This window comes from Durio zibethinus, chromosome 7, assembly GCF_047325235.1.
Source record: "Durio zibethinus cultivar Kanyao isolate XHJ-2024 chromosome 7, ASM4732523v1, whole genome shotgun sequence".
NCBI lineage: Eukaryota > Viridiplantae > Streptophyta > Magnoliopsida > Malvales > Malvaceae > Durio > Durio zibethinus.
The window spans coordinates 13,170,352-13,190,298 of record NC_143168.1 but is presented as its reverse complement, the minus strand read 5'-3'; the positions used below and the strand labels follow the sequence as shown (position 1 = coordinate 13,190,298).

The 19,947-nt window shown below is 34.7% G+C and overlaps 1 protein-coding gene across 18 annotated transcripts; it reads right to left on the bottom strand.

Moving 5' to 3' along the window:
* Positions 1-1,442: 1,442 nt before the first annotated feature.
* PIE1 (SNF2 domain-containing protein / helicase domain-containing protein) lies at positions 1,443-19,091 on the bottom strand. 18 transcript variants are annotated; one of them, XM_022862575.2, is made up of 21 exons: positions 18,984-19,091; positions 16,777-16,879; positions 14,590-14,670; positions 14,294-14,401; positions 14,044-14,124; positions 13,868-13,956; positions 13,663-13,796; positions 13,523-13,563; positions 12,482-12,617; positions 12,124-12,192; positions 11,967-12,031; positions 11,749-11,883; positions 11,561-11,608; positions 10,227-10,295; positions 9,976-10,038; positions 6,788-9,875; positions 6,409-6,470; positions 6,245-6,312; positions 4,776-5,574; positions 2,676-3,202; positions 1,443-2,373 (listed from the first exon to the last, which is right to left on the bottom strand). In XM_022862575.2, the coding sequence occupies exons 2-21, from the start codon at positions 16,834-16,836 to the stop codon at positions 1,929-1,931; spliced, it is 6,168 nt and encodes a 2,055-aa protein (XP_022718310.2). In that variant the 5' UTR covers positions 16,837-16,879; positions 18,984-19,091; the 3' UTR covers positions 1,443-1,928. The 18 variants fall into 18 exon arrangements, with proteins under 18 accessions (XP_022718310.2, XP_089619672.1, XP_089619674.1 ...); XM_089763546.1 differs by having other exon boundaries at positions 11,573-11,608; XM_089763548.1 differs by having other exon boundaries at positions 14,044-14,141; positions 14,294-14,460; positions 19,014-19,091.
* Between the last annotated feature and the right edge of the window lie 856 nt (positions 19,092-19,947).

Sequence of the window (19,947 nt, the reverse complement as noted above, 5' to 3'; positions counted from 1 at the left end):
CAAGTGATCATCTATCCTAACTATGAATAAAGTTTTTTGTTACCATGCTGTAACTTTGACATTATCTTTTATCCTTTGTTTTTTTAAAACTATTTTAGATGTTTTCTATTAATCTTATGTTTTTTTCAAACTATGTTAGAACTTTAGCTTTAAATTACTATATTTTCTACCATTTTTCATGGCAAACAACTTTTTTTTCATCACTAAAACAAACTCATAGCATCGAGTGGCCTTTCATGCTAATATATATAAAGTTAATGCATAATATATCATAATGTCTATAGTTAATCCAATTGGCTATAGAATATAAAATAACAATATAATAATCTTTTGAATGCAAAACATCTCTTAATTTATAAATATTATATGTACATATACACTTTTTGAATTATCATACAGTTTAGATCACGATGATTAATTAATGAATTTAATCAAATTATTATCTTATAGTATATAATGATTAATTAATCCATCACCATAGAAGGGTTGAATTTGAAATATTTATTTTGTTTGTATCTTATAGCCTATATTAAAGATAATAATATATTAAATAAAAAATTTAAAGATTATAATATTAGTTTGTAAGTTAATAGTTTTAAATTTAATTTTAACTATCTAAGTAAGAATCTAAATAATATATTCTCACACTTTATTAATATAACATCATAATATTCCTATTTTTTATCTTTAATTTTAATAATATCTCAATTTTTCAGAAATAAATTTTAATACTCTTTAAGGCAAAAAAAAAATCTATTTTAATATTTACACTTGATGATAATATACAGAATACATCGAGTACTAGAACTTGTATATAACTAACTTATAGGCACCCAAACCCAAATAAATCTAATAAATGTAACGAAACCAATTTAGTAAACGAAAAAAAAAAAAGGAAAAAAATTTCAAATCGGCTGCTAGTCTTTGAATAGGTGCAACTTCAACCAATACTTTTTAATTTGATTAAATAATATCAACAGTGTCGTGTAAGAAAAAACATGCTTCTCACTCGGCCGTGGGCTTATTTTTGACTTGATATGAACCTTGAGCATAATATTTTAAGTTTAAATTTAATATTTAATAAAAAAATATTTTATATTAAAATAAATTTTATTTTAATTAAAATTGTAATTGAAAATTATTTAAAAATATAAAAAAATATTTTAATAATAACCTTGCTGCAAATGCAAAGGCTATTTCAAACCTAAATTAAAAATGTGAACGAGTTTTATGTTTTCTTATCTTATCCGTGAACAATTCTAATGTAAAATAAATAAATAAAAAATTTTTAATTCTATAAAATATTTTAATTTTTGATATTTTTTAAAATTAAAAAAATATATATGATGATAAGACTGCAACTGTTTAAAAATGAATGTAAATTAGATCCACTGACATAAAAAGCTCAGTGGAGTTATAAATTTCAATATTAATCCAAGACATTTGCGTGAAACTGCAGATAACCTTCCCATTTTTCGAATTACTGCCTTACCTTTCGTACACATTTCTAAGAGGAAATGTTCCAAAATCTGAAATTACTGCTAAAAAATAGTTACAAAATTAGATGCTACATTTTTTTTTCTTTTTTTATGTTCAGTTCACCAGATCCTCTAGCAGGGCCGCTTGAGACACTCCTCAAGGAAGAAAATTTTTCATCATGTAAGTGTTCAAAATTGCACGTCCTTCACTTCGCTCTGCCAACTTACTCTCTTTGATAAAAGAAAAGTTTTAATTTGAGTTTGAACAGCAAATATGTCTAGCCTCTTACCCCTCAAATAGCTGGCATCCAAAAATGGTGTGTCCAATTCACAAGGTACCCCGAGCGGAGCTCACTGCAAAAACGCTGGAGGATCTGGCTTTGCTCAAAGAATAACCTTTTCTCCATCGATCATAATAGCTTCAATCAAGAATATCAAGCAGTTTAGCCCCTATCCAATGTCAGTATAGTCTGGGAGCGTTGAACAATCATCAAGGCCTCCAATAAAGCCAGGGATATAATTATGTGGAACCACATCAAAACACTCTAATTGCGGTGAAAGGGCCTTGTCCATGCTTGCACAGAAATCACTATCCACACCATCAGCCCAACTGCTGTCATCAGTCACTGATGTCAGGTCACATCTTAAGTTTGGATCATTTGGTGCAATTGTTGCCACCGGTTGAAATACTTGCTCTCCAAATAAGCTGTGTACATCACCATGCTCCATTGAAGCCTTCTTCAGTTTTGACTTAGGTCTGATTGTGTCAGAGACAGACAGCTTGTGCTTCCCCGAAGACTGCAATTTCAACCCTGATCGTGACTTGGAATCATTAGCTGGGAAGGCAGATGAAGCCCAACCCAGACCACCTGCAACACAAGCCGTAGCTGCTGCCCTGAGAAAAATATAACTCTGCTCGGTTAGCCATCAACAGAACATAGTCCCCAGTACACACAAATGTAAAACAATATATAATTATGGTCATGAGCAATTCAACCAACGTAAAACAGCATGCCTCCCAAAACAATGACCTGAATCTAATTTTGGAATCTATTAAAGGCCTAACAGTTACAGCTATAATCTGAACTAGCATGCAAGAGATTCACAAGGAAAATGCCTCTTTCAGACTAACGATAATGCCTAGCTAATAATTCACTACCAACTATGGTACTTAATTTGTATCTAAAACAAGTATACCTGAAGCGGTTCTCAGCTACAACGTTTGAAGCTTTTAGATGGAGGTCTTCTCCAGTAGTCTTGTTTATGGATGTAACAGGATTTGAGCCATATATTGATAAATTTATTACCGGTGGGAATGGAATCATAGAATCACCACTCTCCCTCTGAATTTCCAGTGTTATCTCTAAACTTTCTGCGATCACTGGCAAATCCTCTCTATCAGAGAAGAAAATTGCGTCACTCCTTTGTCTATTGCTTGCATCATGGAGTGCAGCTAATAACAACTTGCTACACTCCCGCAAATTTGTAAATTTCATCCTCTGTGCTGGTTCCTTTACAGAATCTTGAGGTGTGTGGCTGAGAAAAGGACTGAGAAACCTTCCCCCTAAATGAACACCATTCCGAGATGATGAGACCTTTTGTCGACACTCAGGGCGACACATCACCCGCCACACAGATGAAAGTAAGGCAGTAAAGTGCTTTTGAAGAAGTAACTCATGATCTGGCTGCACAGCAGCAAAGTTTAACAGCATTCGAATGTTTTCCTGCCATGGTATATTATTGTTGGATAAGGCTTCTTTTTTCATTGACTATCATAAAAAGTCACTTCAGCAATCATAATTAATATTTATGGTCACAATTAGTATTTATGGTTACATGCTAGGTCACCATCACAGCATGCACGTAAACAAAACAGTAAATTCATAAGACTAATTTCTAGAACATCAACCTTGAAACTCTGGTAAATAGGGGACAAAAGAGAGGGGGTTGGAGACAAGTGTGGTGACTCAGAATTTGTTTTACAAAAGAACCTGGGTGGTGGGAACCACAATAAACATGCTCTAAGTACTCACCCCCCCACCCCTTCCATTCCCCAAAAAAATACAAATAACAACAACATACCAAGCCACGTATCCCATACTTTGACGTCGGCTGTATAAAAAACCAAATAAAAGAATCAAGTTAGGTTGTAGTTTGAATCTTCTCGTGTCACTCATTTCTATCACAAACAACTTTTCATCTAATTCCTTAACCATCATATCATTTTTTATTATTTACATCCATATCTTTCGTGGTCTACCTTTAGATGTTTTGATCTCTCCTAGATCTAGAGATTCAATTCTCCTAACCGGTGCACAGCTAGGCCTACGTTTCACATGTTCAAACCATCGCAAACGGCTCTCTCTCATCTTCTCTTCAATTCAGACTACCCCTAATTTTTCTCGAATCTCTTCATTTCTGATTTTGTCTCTTCTAGTCTTATCATGCATCCATCTAAGCATCCTCATCTCCACTACGTTCATATTATATGTGAATTATAATAGTCTTGGCAGACAAGGCTCAACCTAGTAATGGGGAACAATAAAGTAGATTGACTTCCACATGTTTTAGCCTACATAAGATAAGACTAAAAGCACACAGCAGAGAATCAAGAGATATAATGACAAAATTTGTTAGGATACTCATAAAAGCAATCGGAGGAGAGTGGAGAAACGTAACTACAATTAAATTGGGGACTTCTTCTTTGGGAAATAAAATATTCAAACAATTAATATTGCTCAAAGGAGAATATTAAGGATGAATGCGTGACATGAAACAGCAGAAACAAGAATGAAAACACTTATTAAGGATACAATGCTGAAAATGATATGGCAGAAAGAAAATTTAAAATTTTAATAGTCTTATTTAGAATATAGAACCATCCACAAATTTTGTTAAAAGGACTTAAATAGGCAGCTAAAGAGAGTGAAGCAAATCAATTTTAAATGCTTGCTCATAGCATTGAAGCCCTCCTTAGTCAAGACACCAGGCTTTACCTCTCATTTGAATGAAAACAAGCCTAAGCAGTCACCAAAAGTGTTTTTTGTTTTTTTACCAACCCTAATTGTCTTCCACTAGATGAACTATTGTCAAGCTGACAAAAAAAGTTCTAAGCTTTTTGTCAGAGTCACTACAGTCAAGTTCCTATTGTTGCTTGCAAGTGGGTAGGGAACCTTATATCAGGAGATCTTTAAAATTTTACAAGTCAGACCAACGAATTAGCATTCACATCAATTGTTTCCCTATTTCTGTTTCTTTTGTCCTCTTTTCACCAACATTTGGAAAAAGAAAGCTTACCTCAGTTACTTTGAGAAGAGCTTTTCCAGAGACTGCATTGCCGATCTTTTCATTAACCAAACTGTCTGGCGCAGCCAAAATATGTCTTTGAATTAGTTCCCTGAACCTCTCACAACAATGAACTGGATGGCGATATCTTCCTCTGTAAAAGCCACCAGCAGTCATGCTGTAGAGTGTTTCACTAACCAAACTCCAATGTGGGCCATATTCATGCACAACTGCACATAATATAGCATCCTCCTGTGGCAACCAAGAATCAGGCGATGGAACACAATCTCTTGACCAGATATTGCCTTTCTTTAATTTCTCTGGTTTTATCATTAAGACTCGTTTCACGGGCATGGAAGTAATGGAAAATTTTCCTCCTGTTTTGCTCCTGCTAGCAGGTTTTTGCTCAAGGTCAACAGCAACATTTATACATGGTTTTACCTCTACACATTCACCATTCCTCTTACGAATTGCAGTTGGTTCCCAGTCTACAGTACGTAAGTCAGAGGGAGGCTTATTGAGTTTTTTGGGCTTCTTCTTTGAGCTCTTCCCTTCTTCAGCATCATGCACTATCTCAATCTTCTTACGTTTTTTCGGCATATTTGAAGATGGTGAAGTAATATCCGAATCAGAGAGCTCTTCAGGAGAGTTAACATCATCATCTATGGACATAGTTTCTGCTTTTGTCACCTGTTTTGCAGGTTTCACTTCAGAACTTAAAGATCCCTTCTTCAGAGATTTAAACTTCGCTTTCTTCGGCTTCTTCTTCTTCTTCTTAGGTTTTGGTTTAGGTTCACTTGTCATTTCATTCCTTCAAAAAGATAGCAGGTTAAAATTGAAATTTTGGTCCAAAAGCAGTATATATAAGGATTTGACTCCTTTATTTAGAATATCTACATCTCAAATTTCAATAACATGAACACCCAATTTGCAGGTACTGTTTTGAAATCAACTTGTTATCTTTAAAAAATGTTGTGGCCCATCCCTAAGTCCTAGCTAGATTATAAATTTAGAAAGAGCAATAAGGTTTAGCTGATAGAAAATCCAAACACAATTTGTAACTAAATTTTAAAACCCTCATTTTTACTGCAACAACTATTTTCTTAAGGCACAAAAATCAGGAAATTTTTAATGAAAGCCTAGCAAGTCTAATCTTCCCGGGTGATAAAGGCACTGATGAAATTCCTATAAGATTATCATTTGTCATTCACTATGAAACAGAACTGTCAAATTGACGTAGTAAAAATTAAGCAGCTCCTACTAATATCAAATTTTTGGCTACAGTAGAGTTACTTGTGTTAAAACCTCATATTTTTTAGATTGCATATCATGAAATAATGCACTTAAAGATGAGTTTTGTTCTACTCAAATGGATCAAGTGACCATCTTAGTATTATCATGTTAGGGAAAAAAAAAAAAAAAAGAAGCATAAAAGTGCTAGCTAAAAAGTTTTGGGTTTAAGAGTTAAAGAGACATCTTACATAGCATCAAAGTTTCCATCATCTGCCTCTTCCTTCTCTTTGGCTTCATATTCCAGTTCTTCCATTAACTATAAAGTAAATATTAAAAAATAAAATAAATAACCGCCTAAATCAAACCACACATAATAACTAATTTAAATGGCTGTATGCAGAGGTTTACTTACCTGATGTTGAGCCAAAGCAACTTGCTGACGATATGCTTCTGTAGCAAAATCAGCATCCCATTCTGAAAAGGGTTGATAACAAGGCATTAGCTTCAGGATATGCACAACTAACGTCATAAATTTATTTACATTTCAGAATTCCAAGTATTTTCAACGTATAAAGTTAAGCAAATCATATGAGCCAAATAAATAGTGTCATGCTGGGAAAGAATTGAAATAAAAGGAAATCATGTAATTGACTTAATTTTACAACTGATCTTAAAATTTAAAAAAAAAATAAAAAAAAAAACCTGTAAAATGCTTATTGCTTCTAGTAATAAGATAACATGTCATGCAAAAAAAAAAAAAAAGGTAATAATGAGTACAAAAAAACACTTACTCTCATACACTAGAGGTTCCTCATCATCATCAATCTCAGCTTCCATTTCCTCCTTGTACTTCTCAATACGATCAAGTTCCCATTCTGCCTCTTCAAACCTAACTTCTGACTCCGTTGCTCCCTTGTCTATAAGGGGATCCCATAATTCCAGAAAACGGATTGCATATCGATCAATTGGTCTTAACTGATTCTCAAGGGAAGAAATAGCTTGTCCTGCTGCTGCAGCAGCAGCTGCCATCTGCTTGACATCATCCAGCATATCAACATCGTCTTCTTTGCTAGCAAGGATGAGAGCTTTCCCTTCAATAGGACCACACACATTTAATATCAGCCCATTATCTTTGTTTGAAGTGGTCATACATCCACCCTGATCAGTTAATTCATCAACCTTCATATCATCCTCATTTACAAACTCATCATCTTCCAGTTTGCTCATGGCTTCCTCTGTAAACTCCTGATTGTCAACAGCCTCTTCCTGTTCAACTTTCTTCAATGCCATGTAATCTGCCTCATCTTCCACATATTTCAAAGCAGCTTCTACATCAGCATTAGATACAGTGTCGTCAATGCCACTGTTATGATTTTTCTCCTTCTGAATACTCTTAACAGAGAGTGTCCTGTGACCTGAGAACAATTCCATAGGATCAAGCTTCTTGAAAAATTCAGTATTATACCCTCCACTCTGTATTACTAGATCATCAAGGGCACGCTTCTGATTTGCTTTCTTCAAAATGTTTTCTTCAATTGTGCTCTCACTGATTAGACGGTAGATATGCACTTCACGTGTCTGTCCTATTCGATGGCAGCGATCTTGAGCTTGTTGATCCATGGCAGGATTCCAATCGCTATCATAAAAGATAACTGTATCTGCCCCAACAAGGTTAATACCAACTCCTCCACTACGAGTTGATAAGATGAAAAGAAAAATTTTAGGATTAGTGTTGAATCGTTGCATTAATGTTTGGCGCTCCTCAGGTTGAGTGGACCCATCTAGACGCATGTAAGTATATCCATACAAATTTATGAAAGCCTCTAATAGGTCAAGCATCTTGGTCATTTGGGTAAAAATTAATGCCCGATGACCTTCAGACTTCAATCTTCGCAGCAAAACTTCAAGCTCCTGCAACTTACCACAGTCAAACTGTATCAATCGCTTGTCAGGAAAATATACCTGCCTACGGACAATTGCAGGTCTAATAGGTGTTAAGAGGGGCAACAAAGTTTCAGCACATTTCTCCATATAAGTTGGTTGCAGAAACACAGAACTTCTTGTTTTGCTGCACCAACAAACTGGTGCTGGGGCCCGAGCAGCAGGGATTGCAAACATGAAGGACTCAACCAGATGAATCATTGCCTGGAAGCGTCCAACTGGTGAAAGAACAATCTCAGCAAGCTTAGAGGAGTACAAGTAGCACCGACTGTCAGCTTTTTGACGGTGAATATCAAATGCAGGATGCTTCACCAAGAGCAGTTCACGTAATGTTGTAGAGTAAACTGGTTTTTTCCGGCATCTCAAAGAATTCCACCATGCAATTGATGCTGCTCGTTGTTTTGCTTCTCTTATCCTCTCCTCCATTAAAGCCTTTCGAATCTCTTCAAATATATTTGTCCCATACAAGTTCTTCTGATGTTTAGGGAAGGGCTTAATTTCCTCAAGATTATCCTGGTCAGCACGCTCTTCTATTAAAATTTTTGGAGTAGCCAGAGCTGCTACTTCATCACTCTCCCAAGAAGTCATGCTAAAATCAAGATCAGTAAATAAAAGTCCCAAACTCCTAAGATCTACAGTTGAAAATGGACTAGGTGAAAGAATTGAACAAATGGAAGAACTCAATTGGATATCAATACCACCTATATCAAAAGAACTCACAATCGGACGTCCCTCAAATAAGTCAGGATGATTACAAACTTTGCGAAGTTGCATGATAACACTGATCATCCCAAAAAAATTGGCACTTGCAAGAGTGGCTTGTGTCTCTGAGCTAGCAATAAAGTCTTCATACAAGTTACGCTGCCTTCTTGAGAGCCTACAATATATGACATGCTCATGTTTCATCGGAAGCTGCTTTTCGACATCCCTTTTCAATCGACGCAGTATAAATGGACGGAGGACATTATGCAAGCGGTCAACAACCTCTTTGTTCACCCTTTCTTGTCCTTCTATCATCCCTGATATAGGATTACTGAACCAATCCTTGAATTCTTGATGCGACTGAAAAATGTGGGGCATTAGAAAATGCATCAGTGACCACAGTTCCATGAGATCATTCTGCAGTGGTGTACCAGTCAACAAGATACGCCGTTTTGAATTGAAGTTCAGAAGAGTTTGCCATCTTTGGGACTTCCAGTTTTTAATGAGATGAGCTTCATCCAAGATTAGGTATTTCCACTTCTTCCGCTTGAAGACCTTAGAATCCTGTATAACCAGTCTGTAAGTCGTTATGCATACATGAAATGAGTTTGGTTTCAACCAGCCTTGCCTCTTAAATTTGCGCTCTTTGGCACTTCCAAAGTATGTCAGAATTTTGAAGGCAGGACACCATCTAAGAAACTCAGTTTCCCAGTTAAGCATGACACTTGTAGGAACCACAATGAGATGAGGACCCCATATTCCCTTTTCACACGCTAAGTGTGCAAGAAGGGCAATTGTCATGATTGTCTTTCCAAGCCCCATTTCATCAGCTAGAATTCCATTTAACCTTTTCTCATACATCGTAACAAGCCAGTCCAGGCCAATATGTTGATATTCGCGAAGGGAGTGTTTTAGAAGAAAAGGGAACTTTGTACGAACATTAGTAGTTGAGAATGTATTGCCCGTTGGTTGTGCTGATCTTGCGGCAGCAGCAGCATCAGCAATTCTATTCTCGCTTACCTTTCCATCTTCTGATTTTCTATCAGGGCTTGCTTCCTCCTCTTCTGCATGAGGATGCAAAACTCCCTGGGCAACAATGGATTCAAGATTTTGATCCTTAGCATCACCCTCCTCCCTCGCTTCAAGATTTTGATGTGCTGGTGAATCCAAGAGGCCCTCTGACAAAGCTGAGTCATACTCAGATTCATCTCCAGACACGTCATCAGCACTGAAGTCCTGTTTGATAAATGTTGATGATAAATGTGGATGATAAAGAAAAAATAAATATAAGAAAAGTAATTCTCCGGCAAAAAGAAGATACAATCCTTTAACCTACCTTTTTATACCTTGCAAGCAATTCTTCCACAGGAATTTCACTCTCCTTTTGCAGTAAAACAATCTGCAAACAAGCTGCAATGTTTAACATCAACTAACAACTAGAAAATAGAAACTAGGACAAGAAATTCAAAAAATAAGACTGGGACAAGAACTTCAACAACCAAATCGGGGATCAAACAATGGAAGAACTTTTCACCAGGTCAGGAATTGAGACATACAAACACAAGCCATATTTAGCATGCCGATTACCTCATCTATGGGATTGTTTGAATCTGCTTTTGCCAGTTCCTCCTCCTCCGCCAGTGTTGTCTCATCATCCTAGACATTGGAAGCCAAAAATGGAAAGAATGTAAATAAAAGTTTTAATCAAACAACAATAAATAAATGGTCAAGAAATTTGTAATCAATTCTGGCCAAGGAAAGAAAATGACATACACTACTAATAACTCTTCAGGCCAAGAAGAACTGCCTAAAATCTTATCATTTATTTGAGAAAAAAGGGGAAAAAAGGAGAGTGCGAAGCCAAATACATTAATATCTCATTTGGCAAAACAAAAAAAAAGACCTACACTAAACCAATTGATTAACTCTAATAATGATAACTCTAACATGTACTATTTAAAAAAAAAATGTGATAACCCATTCTCTCAAGGAAAGAAAGGGAAGAAGAAAACTCAATGTGATCCAAGTATAACAGACAGTTCATAAATATGAGGTGAAAAGAGGATAATAATATAAATTTCAACACAGAAGAAAGCTTCATAACAAGAAATCTATGGAAAATAGACCAAAGTGCTTTACAATCATGAAGAGTAGCCTACAATTTGTGATTTCTTCAGAAAACAATTGTTTTGAAAGGTGAACCTCTCTTTCTTTTCCTTTTAAGGGGAGCACTTTACAGTGAACATCTCTTTATTTTTCTCTCTTAGGGGGAAACTTTGGCAAGTCATAATTTTTTTAAAACCAAACGAACAATCTAAATACAAAATTATGATGCAGGAGATCACCCGTAACTTATTCTCATGTTTCTTTGGCATAATCGCAACTCATCATATCAAAACAACTGAAACCCACAACTTGTTAGTTTTTAATATCCTAAACTACTGCAGCATATGAGCATGAGTAGGAACCTCTTATGACAGGCATACACCACTATACAAACAAAATAACATAAAGACCATGGCTATTAGGAAAGGATGAGGAACAATATCTTCTATCAGCTAACAAGAAGTAGAAAGCAGTGAATTCAAATGAACCTGACAACTATACTGCTACCAATTGAAGAAATTGCCCAAAGAGCTTGGTGTCACATCAGGAATCACTTAGCCAAAAGCATTTAAATTGAATAAAGGACCAGTAAGTTAACCCACTAGGGTTAGATCAATTAAATCAAACTGAAATTCATATTGTCAGGTGCATGCTCTTTTACGGTAACTAATTACCCCTCCAATAAAAAGCAAGCAATTCAAAGATGGGCATTCAAAACTACATCATGATCAAGGAATACAGAAAAGCTGGCTTCCTTTAGTATCACAACAGAAAACAGAATCCATAACAAGGAAACAAGAGAAAAAGCATGATACCATATGATGTACCTTCTCTTCTCCAGCAAGGGTAAAATCACCATCATCCTGCACATCATGAAATAAAACAAACAAAAGATTAGCATTTGATTAAAAAAAGACATAAAAGATGAAACAAAACAAAAAAAAAAAAAAAATAGTGAATTAATGATAAAGCTTAGATTGAATATTTTGCAATACAGTCTAACCTGCTCGTCACTGAAATCATATGGAACATCTTGTTTGGCTAGCCCCCCAGAGCTTTCTGAGAGATTTTTGAGGGAAGATGCCTCAATGTCTAATGAGTGGTTTTCTGATTTGCACAAGCCACCATCGCTGTCATTCTATAATCAGAAAATAAACATTATATTGAGTCCAGAACCTCCTTCGCAATTGACAACAACAACCACAAACACATACAACTTACAGAACGACGAACAAGAAAGTTGGCTGTTTCAAATTTACAGGAAGCAGAAACATAGTTTCCATTGCCTGTGAAAAGTTAAAATAGTCAGAATTTCAGGCAGATCATTACACACACAAGGCACAAGTAACCAAATCTATAAACAAATTCACACACTTACTACTCTCATCTTTTACCAATATTGACTCAATTCCATCCTCCCCCTTTTCCAGACTACTTTCTCTGCTGTCTGTGAAAACTTAGATTGATCAACATACTACATTTTAACCCAAAAAAACAATAATAATAACTAACAATGCAAGTGTGAAAAGAAGGGTGCAAAATTACATAGATGGGGATACACACATCATATACTTCAGCCACTAATTTATGTCATCATAATATGACTTCTATCACACAAAAAGAAAATCAAGGAATAAAACATCAATCCCCTCCCCTGTCCCCCCCCCCCCCCAAAAAAAAAAAAACCATAAGGGAGAGAAAAAGAAGAATAAAACTGTATAATGGTAATATTTCACCTGCTTCCACAGCATAATGCTTAAGGAGCTCCTCAAGTGGAAGATCTATTTCACTGTGCAAAGCTGCCAATTCTTCTTGTCTTTCTTCTGCAGTTATAAGAGCCTCATCTTCCTCTATTGTTTGCTCATCATCTTCCTAAAACAAGATCATGAAAAAAATAGTCAGACCACACAGCTTGATTATTTACAAGCAAACAACAAAATAACATAACTACAACAATTTTATAGAAATTTTATGTTTACAGGGCTAATACCAAGTCATTTCATTAAGACCAACAGAGCCATAATTTTCTTTTCTTTTCCTTTTTCACTATTTTCTCAAAAGAAAAATATATAATCAGTAGAAAAAATAAACTTTAACATATGCCTGACATGATTTGACATTCCATAGCATTCATAATCCTTTGTCATCACTTACCGAATGACACAATATAACAGAATGCATCATAAAGTGTTTTGTTATATCCAAAAAAAAAGGAGAAAGGCATAGATTCCACACTAATGTGAACCATATATATATATATATATATATAAAATATAAAACTGAAGATAAAAAGGAATTTAACTAAAAGAAAACTATTCACTGATTCTTCTTCAGAATCTACTGAAGATCATACCACGGCTTTACTATTTACAAGCAAAAACAAGAACAAATTTATCTAGAAGAACTTCATATAAATTTTCTGTTTACAGTCCCAACAAGAAGTAATTTCTGTAAGTCCGACAGACTCCTAATTTTCTTTTCTTTCCCTTTTTCACCATTTTCTCAAAAGAAAATATATAATGAGTAAAAATAAATAAATGTCAGCATATGCCTGACAATCTGACATGATTCAACACCTCATACAATTATAACCCTTTGTCATCAATTATGAATGACACATTATAACAAGATGCACCATAAAGTTTTTTTTTTTTTTTTTCTAAATAAAACTAAGTTAAAACAAAGGAGCAAGGCATATGTTTCACACAAATTTGAAACATACATATCATAAAAGTCAAGATAAAAAGGAATTCTTCCACTAAAAGAAAAAGACTTACTGATTCTTCTTCAGAGTGTACATCAAAATCTTCATCAGCATCTGCAATCATACCAGAAAGGTTTCATGAGGTAAGTATTAAAAGTACTTTGGTTGATATGGCAATTATAATTAATGACAAAACTATGACATTCTGATTACCAGCATTCAAGTCCAAGGGTTCATCAATCTCATGCATATCTACTTTACCAGGAGAGTTTAGTTGATGCTGAGCAGGACATTGTTGCACAGGTTTGTATGGGTCCACTAAATTTTCTGCCAACATTGTTGAGTACCTAAATTCCACAACGAATATCAGTTCATTTTTGCTCAAAGAAGTTAATGAAATTTAGGGTAAAACAGTAACCTCTCAGTTTGCCCTAAAAGAAACTCAAGCTGTTTATCAAGTGCCTTTTTCTTTTTCTCATCGAGCTCCACTTGATGCTTGTAAAGCACCTAGAATCACAAATTTAAATGGAGATAAGATTCTTGATGTTAAGAAACTGGAAGGCATTCATGGAAGGTCAATTAATTATGACTTGCCAGTTTCTCTATTTTCATCCAGAATTTCTTCACGTCCTTAGAAATATTAAGTGCAACTTTTCGCACCCGCTGTTCCTCTTCCTGATCACAATTGCATACTAGATTTAAAAAATTAACAGGGTAAACTTAAATCAACTCAATTATATAAAGACTGCATTCGTACATTTCCTAATACAAGCAAAACTCCATCCTTAGCAAATGATATGTTAAAGAACTACTATTTTTTAGTTTAGTAAAAGTAAAAAGAAACCTTCAACTTCTTTTCTCCCCTGGTGGCCTGATCCAACATGCCCTTGCTGGCTCTTAATGCAACCTTCTTTGCCTGAGCCAATTTCCATTTCCTCTCTGACTCAAAGTCCTGTTATAATCCAAGTTAGTTAGCAAGAGAGGGCAGCATGGTAACTGTTTCATATCCCACTGCAAGGAGATGCATCCAGGCAAATAACATTAACACACGCAAACACAAAGTATGAATGACAAATAACTAACATTTTAGATGTATGCATTGAAAATCGCAAAGTTCAGAAGCATAAGTTAGTCAATTACCTTCGACAACCAAACCATTTCCTCTAAAACATGATCCCAATGAGTTTTAGGACGTTGGGGCTCTCTAGGCGCTTCAAGTGCCTAAAATCAAGTTAAATCAAAAGTTAACAATCAACTACTAGAACACATGGTAGCTACACAATCTCTTACTGGATGATCTAACCAGTCCGAAGCATATATCCGGAGGTTTCCCCACGGACATAATACAAAATCAGGACAATCTCTAAGTATTCTTAATCAACTAATTCCATGAATGTCAATATGCATAATTTATGAAAGATGGCCATCTTTAGCAGAGCATGGACTCCTACATTCAATATTCGTATCACCCAAAATCACCAATATAGTTTCATTCAAAAATGTAGCTTTTACAAAATTTCACTGCTTAAGCATAGCTTGCTTCTTCTATCTTGGCCCTTTGACAACATAAGGCATCGAGAAGTGAGTGCTAGGTAATAATGCAAAAGACCACAAATCAGTAACACCTAGTGACCTTTAGTCCAAGTTACATGAGAGCCAAATGTTAACTACCACAATATTCTGTGTTTCAACATTTTTAATTATCGTAAAATTGACGTTTATGATTTTGGATGGGTTCACATTTTCAAGTTAATACATTATATAACTGCCTGAATGATTGTTTCAAAAAAACTATGACTGAATGATAGAATTGGGCACATGCATTTACAAGAAAAAAGGCATACAACCAACTATAAATAAAATGATAAAATCTGCCTCAACGCTCAAAGTTCATTCAAAACGTTAGGGCGACTAATTTCAACTCACAACATTTCTTCACATTTAGCTAGAAGTTTAACGTAACTGTAAGACTTGTCAACATCATTTTATAAACAATTATTAACACTTACATCAGATAGTCTTTTTCTGTACCCCATACCTGGTTTGTTAAATTAAAAAGTGGATATAATTTTTTTTTGCTAAATAAACAAAAACCACCTTTTTTCCTTTTTTTTTTAACTGAAAAGCATAAGAATGCATCATAATGCACTGATATAGTAATTCAAGACCACAAGAACAGTCTACATCAGAAGTTTATCAATCTTATAAATGAACCAAAAAAAAAAAAAAACCCAACAAGGTTAATAAATTTGCAGATAAGCAGCAATCTAATCAGCAGTTACAAATTTTCTAAGAAATGAAAAAATAAGGTTCAAATCTACTTGAAGACAAACGAAGGAAGAGAGCATTAAGATCTGCTCCTAGAAATTTTCAAATTTCATTTTAAAGAAACAGCAAGACAACTCTTGAGTTCCATTTAGTTCAATATTTGAGTTTAACAACAAAAAATTCGGTAAGAACAGCCTTTGGTGGTAAGAAGCGCCTTTCCACCCTCCTTGCTGGGCAGAGCAAGTTCCAATGGGAAATAACCTTTCAATTTAACGTGAGGACACTGTTTTCCTTGATTGCCTTTCTATGTTTCCATTAAACAGAAAATGGCATCCTTTGGCTTGTTTTCTTTGAGCGTTTCAAAAACCAGAAAAATAACTTCCTGAAAGTTATTTCAATAACCAAAAGATTTATAATTGGAAAATAACTTCAAAAGTTTTAAGCAACTTTTGAGGCACAATTCCTTAAAGAAAAATGCCAACCTTCAGCTCTATCAAGGTCTGATGTTGGATTTCTACATCGAATTACAAAAAAGTTGAACATCTAATGAGAATATTGTTAAAATTTGCTTTTTATTTCTTCAACTTTCTTTGAACAATCAGAAAAAGTATTTCCCATTAGGAATGGGTGGGACTTTTCCCTTTGGGGTAAACATAATAAAAAGCAGATGTGTATCGTTTAACTTATCAGGGTTTTAGACGTGCAGTTACTAGATAAAATATTTTATTTCAAGATACCACAAGATAACTACAAGAAGCTGCTCAGAAAAACAGATCTAATTAGTTATCAATTATCAATGCTTTGATATAATATTTTCTCAATTAGAAAAACAACTTATCCTTTTGAAACTAAGATGCAACAAAAAGTTCACGACAGTTAAGAACATACTTAATATAAATTCACTCTTAAAATACCTGAGCCCCCACAAACATTTCATCTTTAAACTTCTTTACAGTTAAGCACGTGCACATGTGTGCACAATGCATGATGACACTAACAACAATAATAACAATATAACAGACCAGAAAAGACTGCTATAAAAACCTTAGACACTATTACCTTTTGACGCCTAGCTCTTGTCTCATGCTCAAGCTTAGACCTTGGTCCTTTAGAAGCCATTATATTCTTGCACTACCTATATCATGATGTGCAAAGGAATGACCTGCAGGAAAAGTAAACCAAAGAAAAAATAGATGCAATAGTTAAGCACAGGAAATAAAAGTCAATTTCAATAAAGAATAGATAATGAAAAACATCAACTCATATTTGACAACGGTTCATAAAATTGTAAAATGGCCTATTGATCACACTAAATGATGTTAACTATATTGATTCAAATAGCCATGACCTCAATTACAAACATAACAGAAGATTCTCAACCCATGAGAACATAGTAAATTTAAATATGTTATTTATTGGCTGACAACAAGCAAACATTTTTCACTTCCTTTGCACCATACTATATCTCAAATCACATGATTTGGTGTTTCAACAAATTGAGTCGCCTTTCTGACTGACTCTAATTCATCAGAAATCAAAGTTTAAGATTGCATAGTAAAAAATATCACCTTATTTCACAGTCAAATAATATCTTCCCTTTCATTTTTATTTGAAGAGAAAAGACTGATAGTGGAGCACTTCTGACATAAAAGAGTTGCCAAGATAATCACATGCAAGACTGCCAATGATCACTTGGAAACTCCTTTGTGGAGAGGCACGACTACCAACCAGGCTACATCTTCCTAATAAGTAATTAATTCTCAAGCAAACAAAGGAAAAATGTGCATGCCCCAACACCCAGCTCTCACAAAAGGGGCAGTGGACCAACAAAACAACAAAATAAAGAAAAGCGGCAGAAATAAGGCTTAAAGAAACACAATTATTCAAAAAAGGATTCTACTAATCCCTATTTGTGGTATTAGAATAAAAGAATAGATAACTGAAAATCAACGATCCAATTCCTTGATGCTCCATTTATTATTTTCTATTTGCTGAACTATTTCTCTCCATATCCAAACTCTTTCAAAATTAGTAGCAACAACCAAAAGATTACTTTCTCCACCTTGCAACCAGAATTATTATGCTAAACTGCTGGTAATCCAACAGCTCCAGTTTAGCTCCAGAAGTGAAAGTTAGAAACATGGTAGAATAATTAAATTTGAAATCTTTTTCTCTTTTACTTTTCTCATAAAAATGGATTTGCAGTGTAGATTATGTGCAATGAAACAAGCTTCATTCCTTGCTAGCAGTCATCAAGGAAAAGCAATTACTCATAACAAAAATCGTGCAACTGTAAAATTTGTTTCACACTAAATGACTAGTACCGGTATCTACAAACCGTCAAAACTGAAACTTGATATCATAAATCTTGACAAGCAAAAAATAATCAACTTGTCCATTTATATAAGAAGCCTAATATCAGTACAAATGATTCTTTATCTTTCAACCAAATAAAATTACAAAAAGGAACAAATACCAAGCCTAGCAAATAAGTAATCCATCAACTAACATGTATTATAAGAACTTTGTGCGGAAAGATTGAAACAATTAGATAACATCATTTAGAAAGCACAGTTGTTATAAGCAAGTCATCAATCTTGAAGTCACATACTGGGCAGATAAGTTCATTCAAGTAAAACTCCACTTTTGCTGAACTAAACCCTATAAGAATTTCAAAGTAATCACAAAAAAAAGGGGGGCTAATTTGAAGCGATTGACCTACATACAAGCTAGTTATAACCCTAATTTCAAAAATCTCTTGAGCAAAGGGTATTATTAAAGGTGACATTCAAAACGTAACCACACAGTGAATTCTCACGAGCACTCAGTTAAAGCCAAATCAAAACTAACTGTATTCATCAGCCTTCGTTAACGAAATTTATCAATCAAAAAAGACCCCAGATGATATATCAATGAAATTTTCACTTTAAGCAAAAATTTCCTAGTAATTCAACATTTCGTAAGCTAAACCAAGGCAGCAAAAAACAGCCCATTTTGTTTTTTGAGAGGTAAGGTAAAGAAAACCCCAAAAAGAAATGAAAACAATGAAAAACCAGCTCTACCAAACTAAGCAAAAAAACGAAGCAAACCAAACTGTAAAAATCTCAGGTGGCTTTTAGTTTCTAGCGAGAGATAAGCTAAAACAAGACGGACCCACCGCCATTTTTATGCCATAAAGGTGCTGTGAGATTTGCTTTCGTTTTTATCAAAGGAAAATAAAAAGAAGAAAGCGCGTATAAAATATAAATAAATATATAAATACATACATGCCAATAGAGGCGAGAGAGAGACCCCACCTTCAAGAGCACGTTCCAGTGGCCACAGTCGGTGGTGGTGATGGTGGCGGTGATGGCGAGATATGGAGAGAGAAAGACATCGAGAACGGGATCTCTAGTAGGGTTATATTATCAGATTTTTGTATGTTGCATCTGTGACCATTGCTATTTGTTGCTCCCCGCCAATAGTGGCCCTCCACCTGCTCCTACTTTCTAACCGATAACAAATTATTACTACTGCTTTTTTCCCTTCGCCTTTTTTAACTTAAATTCTAAAGTTGCTAAATATCATTTTATTAAAAAATATTACATGAATTAATTAAAAATTCGAATTCTCATAAAACTTTGATAAATATCATAAATAAGTCGGAATCGATCCAAAATGAAAATATATTGGGCAAAACTCAAAAACTCCTTAAAACTAATGAAAAAATATTAATTTTGTAGTCTCGTTTCAACCAACTTATGCACATTTATTTGGAACAAAACTAATATTTATGAACCATGATGGATGGAACCTCCTAAAGTTCTCCCCACCCACTTCCATGTGAAAGGATTTTCAACCATCCCCTCGGGCCTCCGCCCTCCGTGTCTCTTTTCATTTTAACGGAGATGTCCCATTTTTAATTTACTTGCATTAATTCGACGAGAAGTGAATTTTATATTAAAATGAGATTATTTTAATTATGGCTGACATTGCTTTGAACAAAATTTTTAAAAATTTATAATTTACCCTTTACCTCACCCAATTTTATTAGTTATAATTTATTTACTTTACTTATTTGTAAAAGTAATTACACTTCCAAACCTGACAAATTCTTGGTGCAGTAATTTCATGACATTTGAGTCAAATTCAGTAAGTTATTTTGACCTCACCCGACCTCATTAGCTACAAAATACCTACTCTACTTACTTGTGGGAGGGCACTACGCCTCGAAACCTGATGTAGCAATCT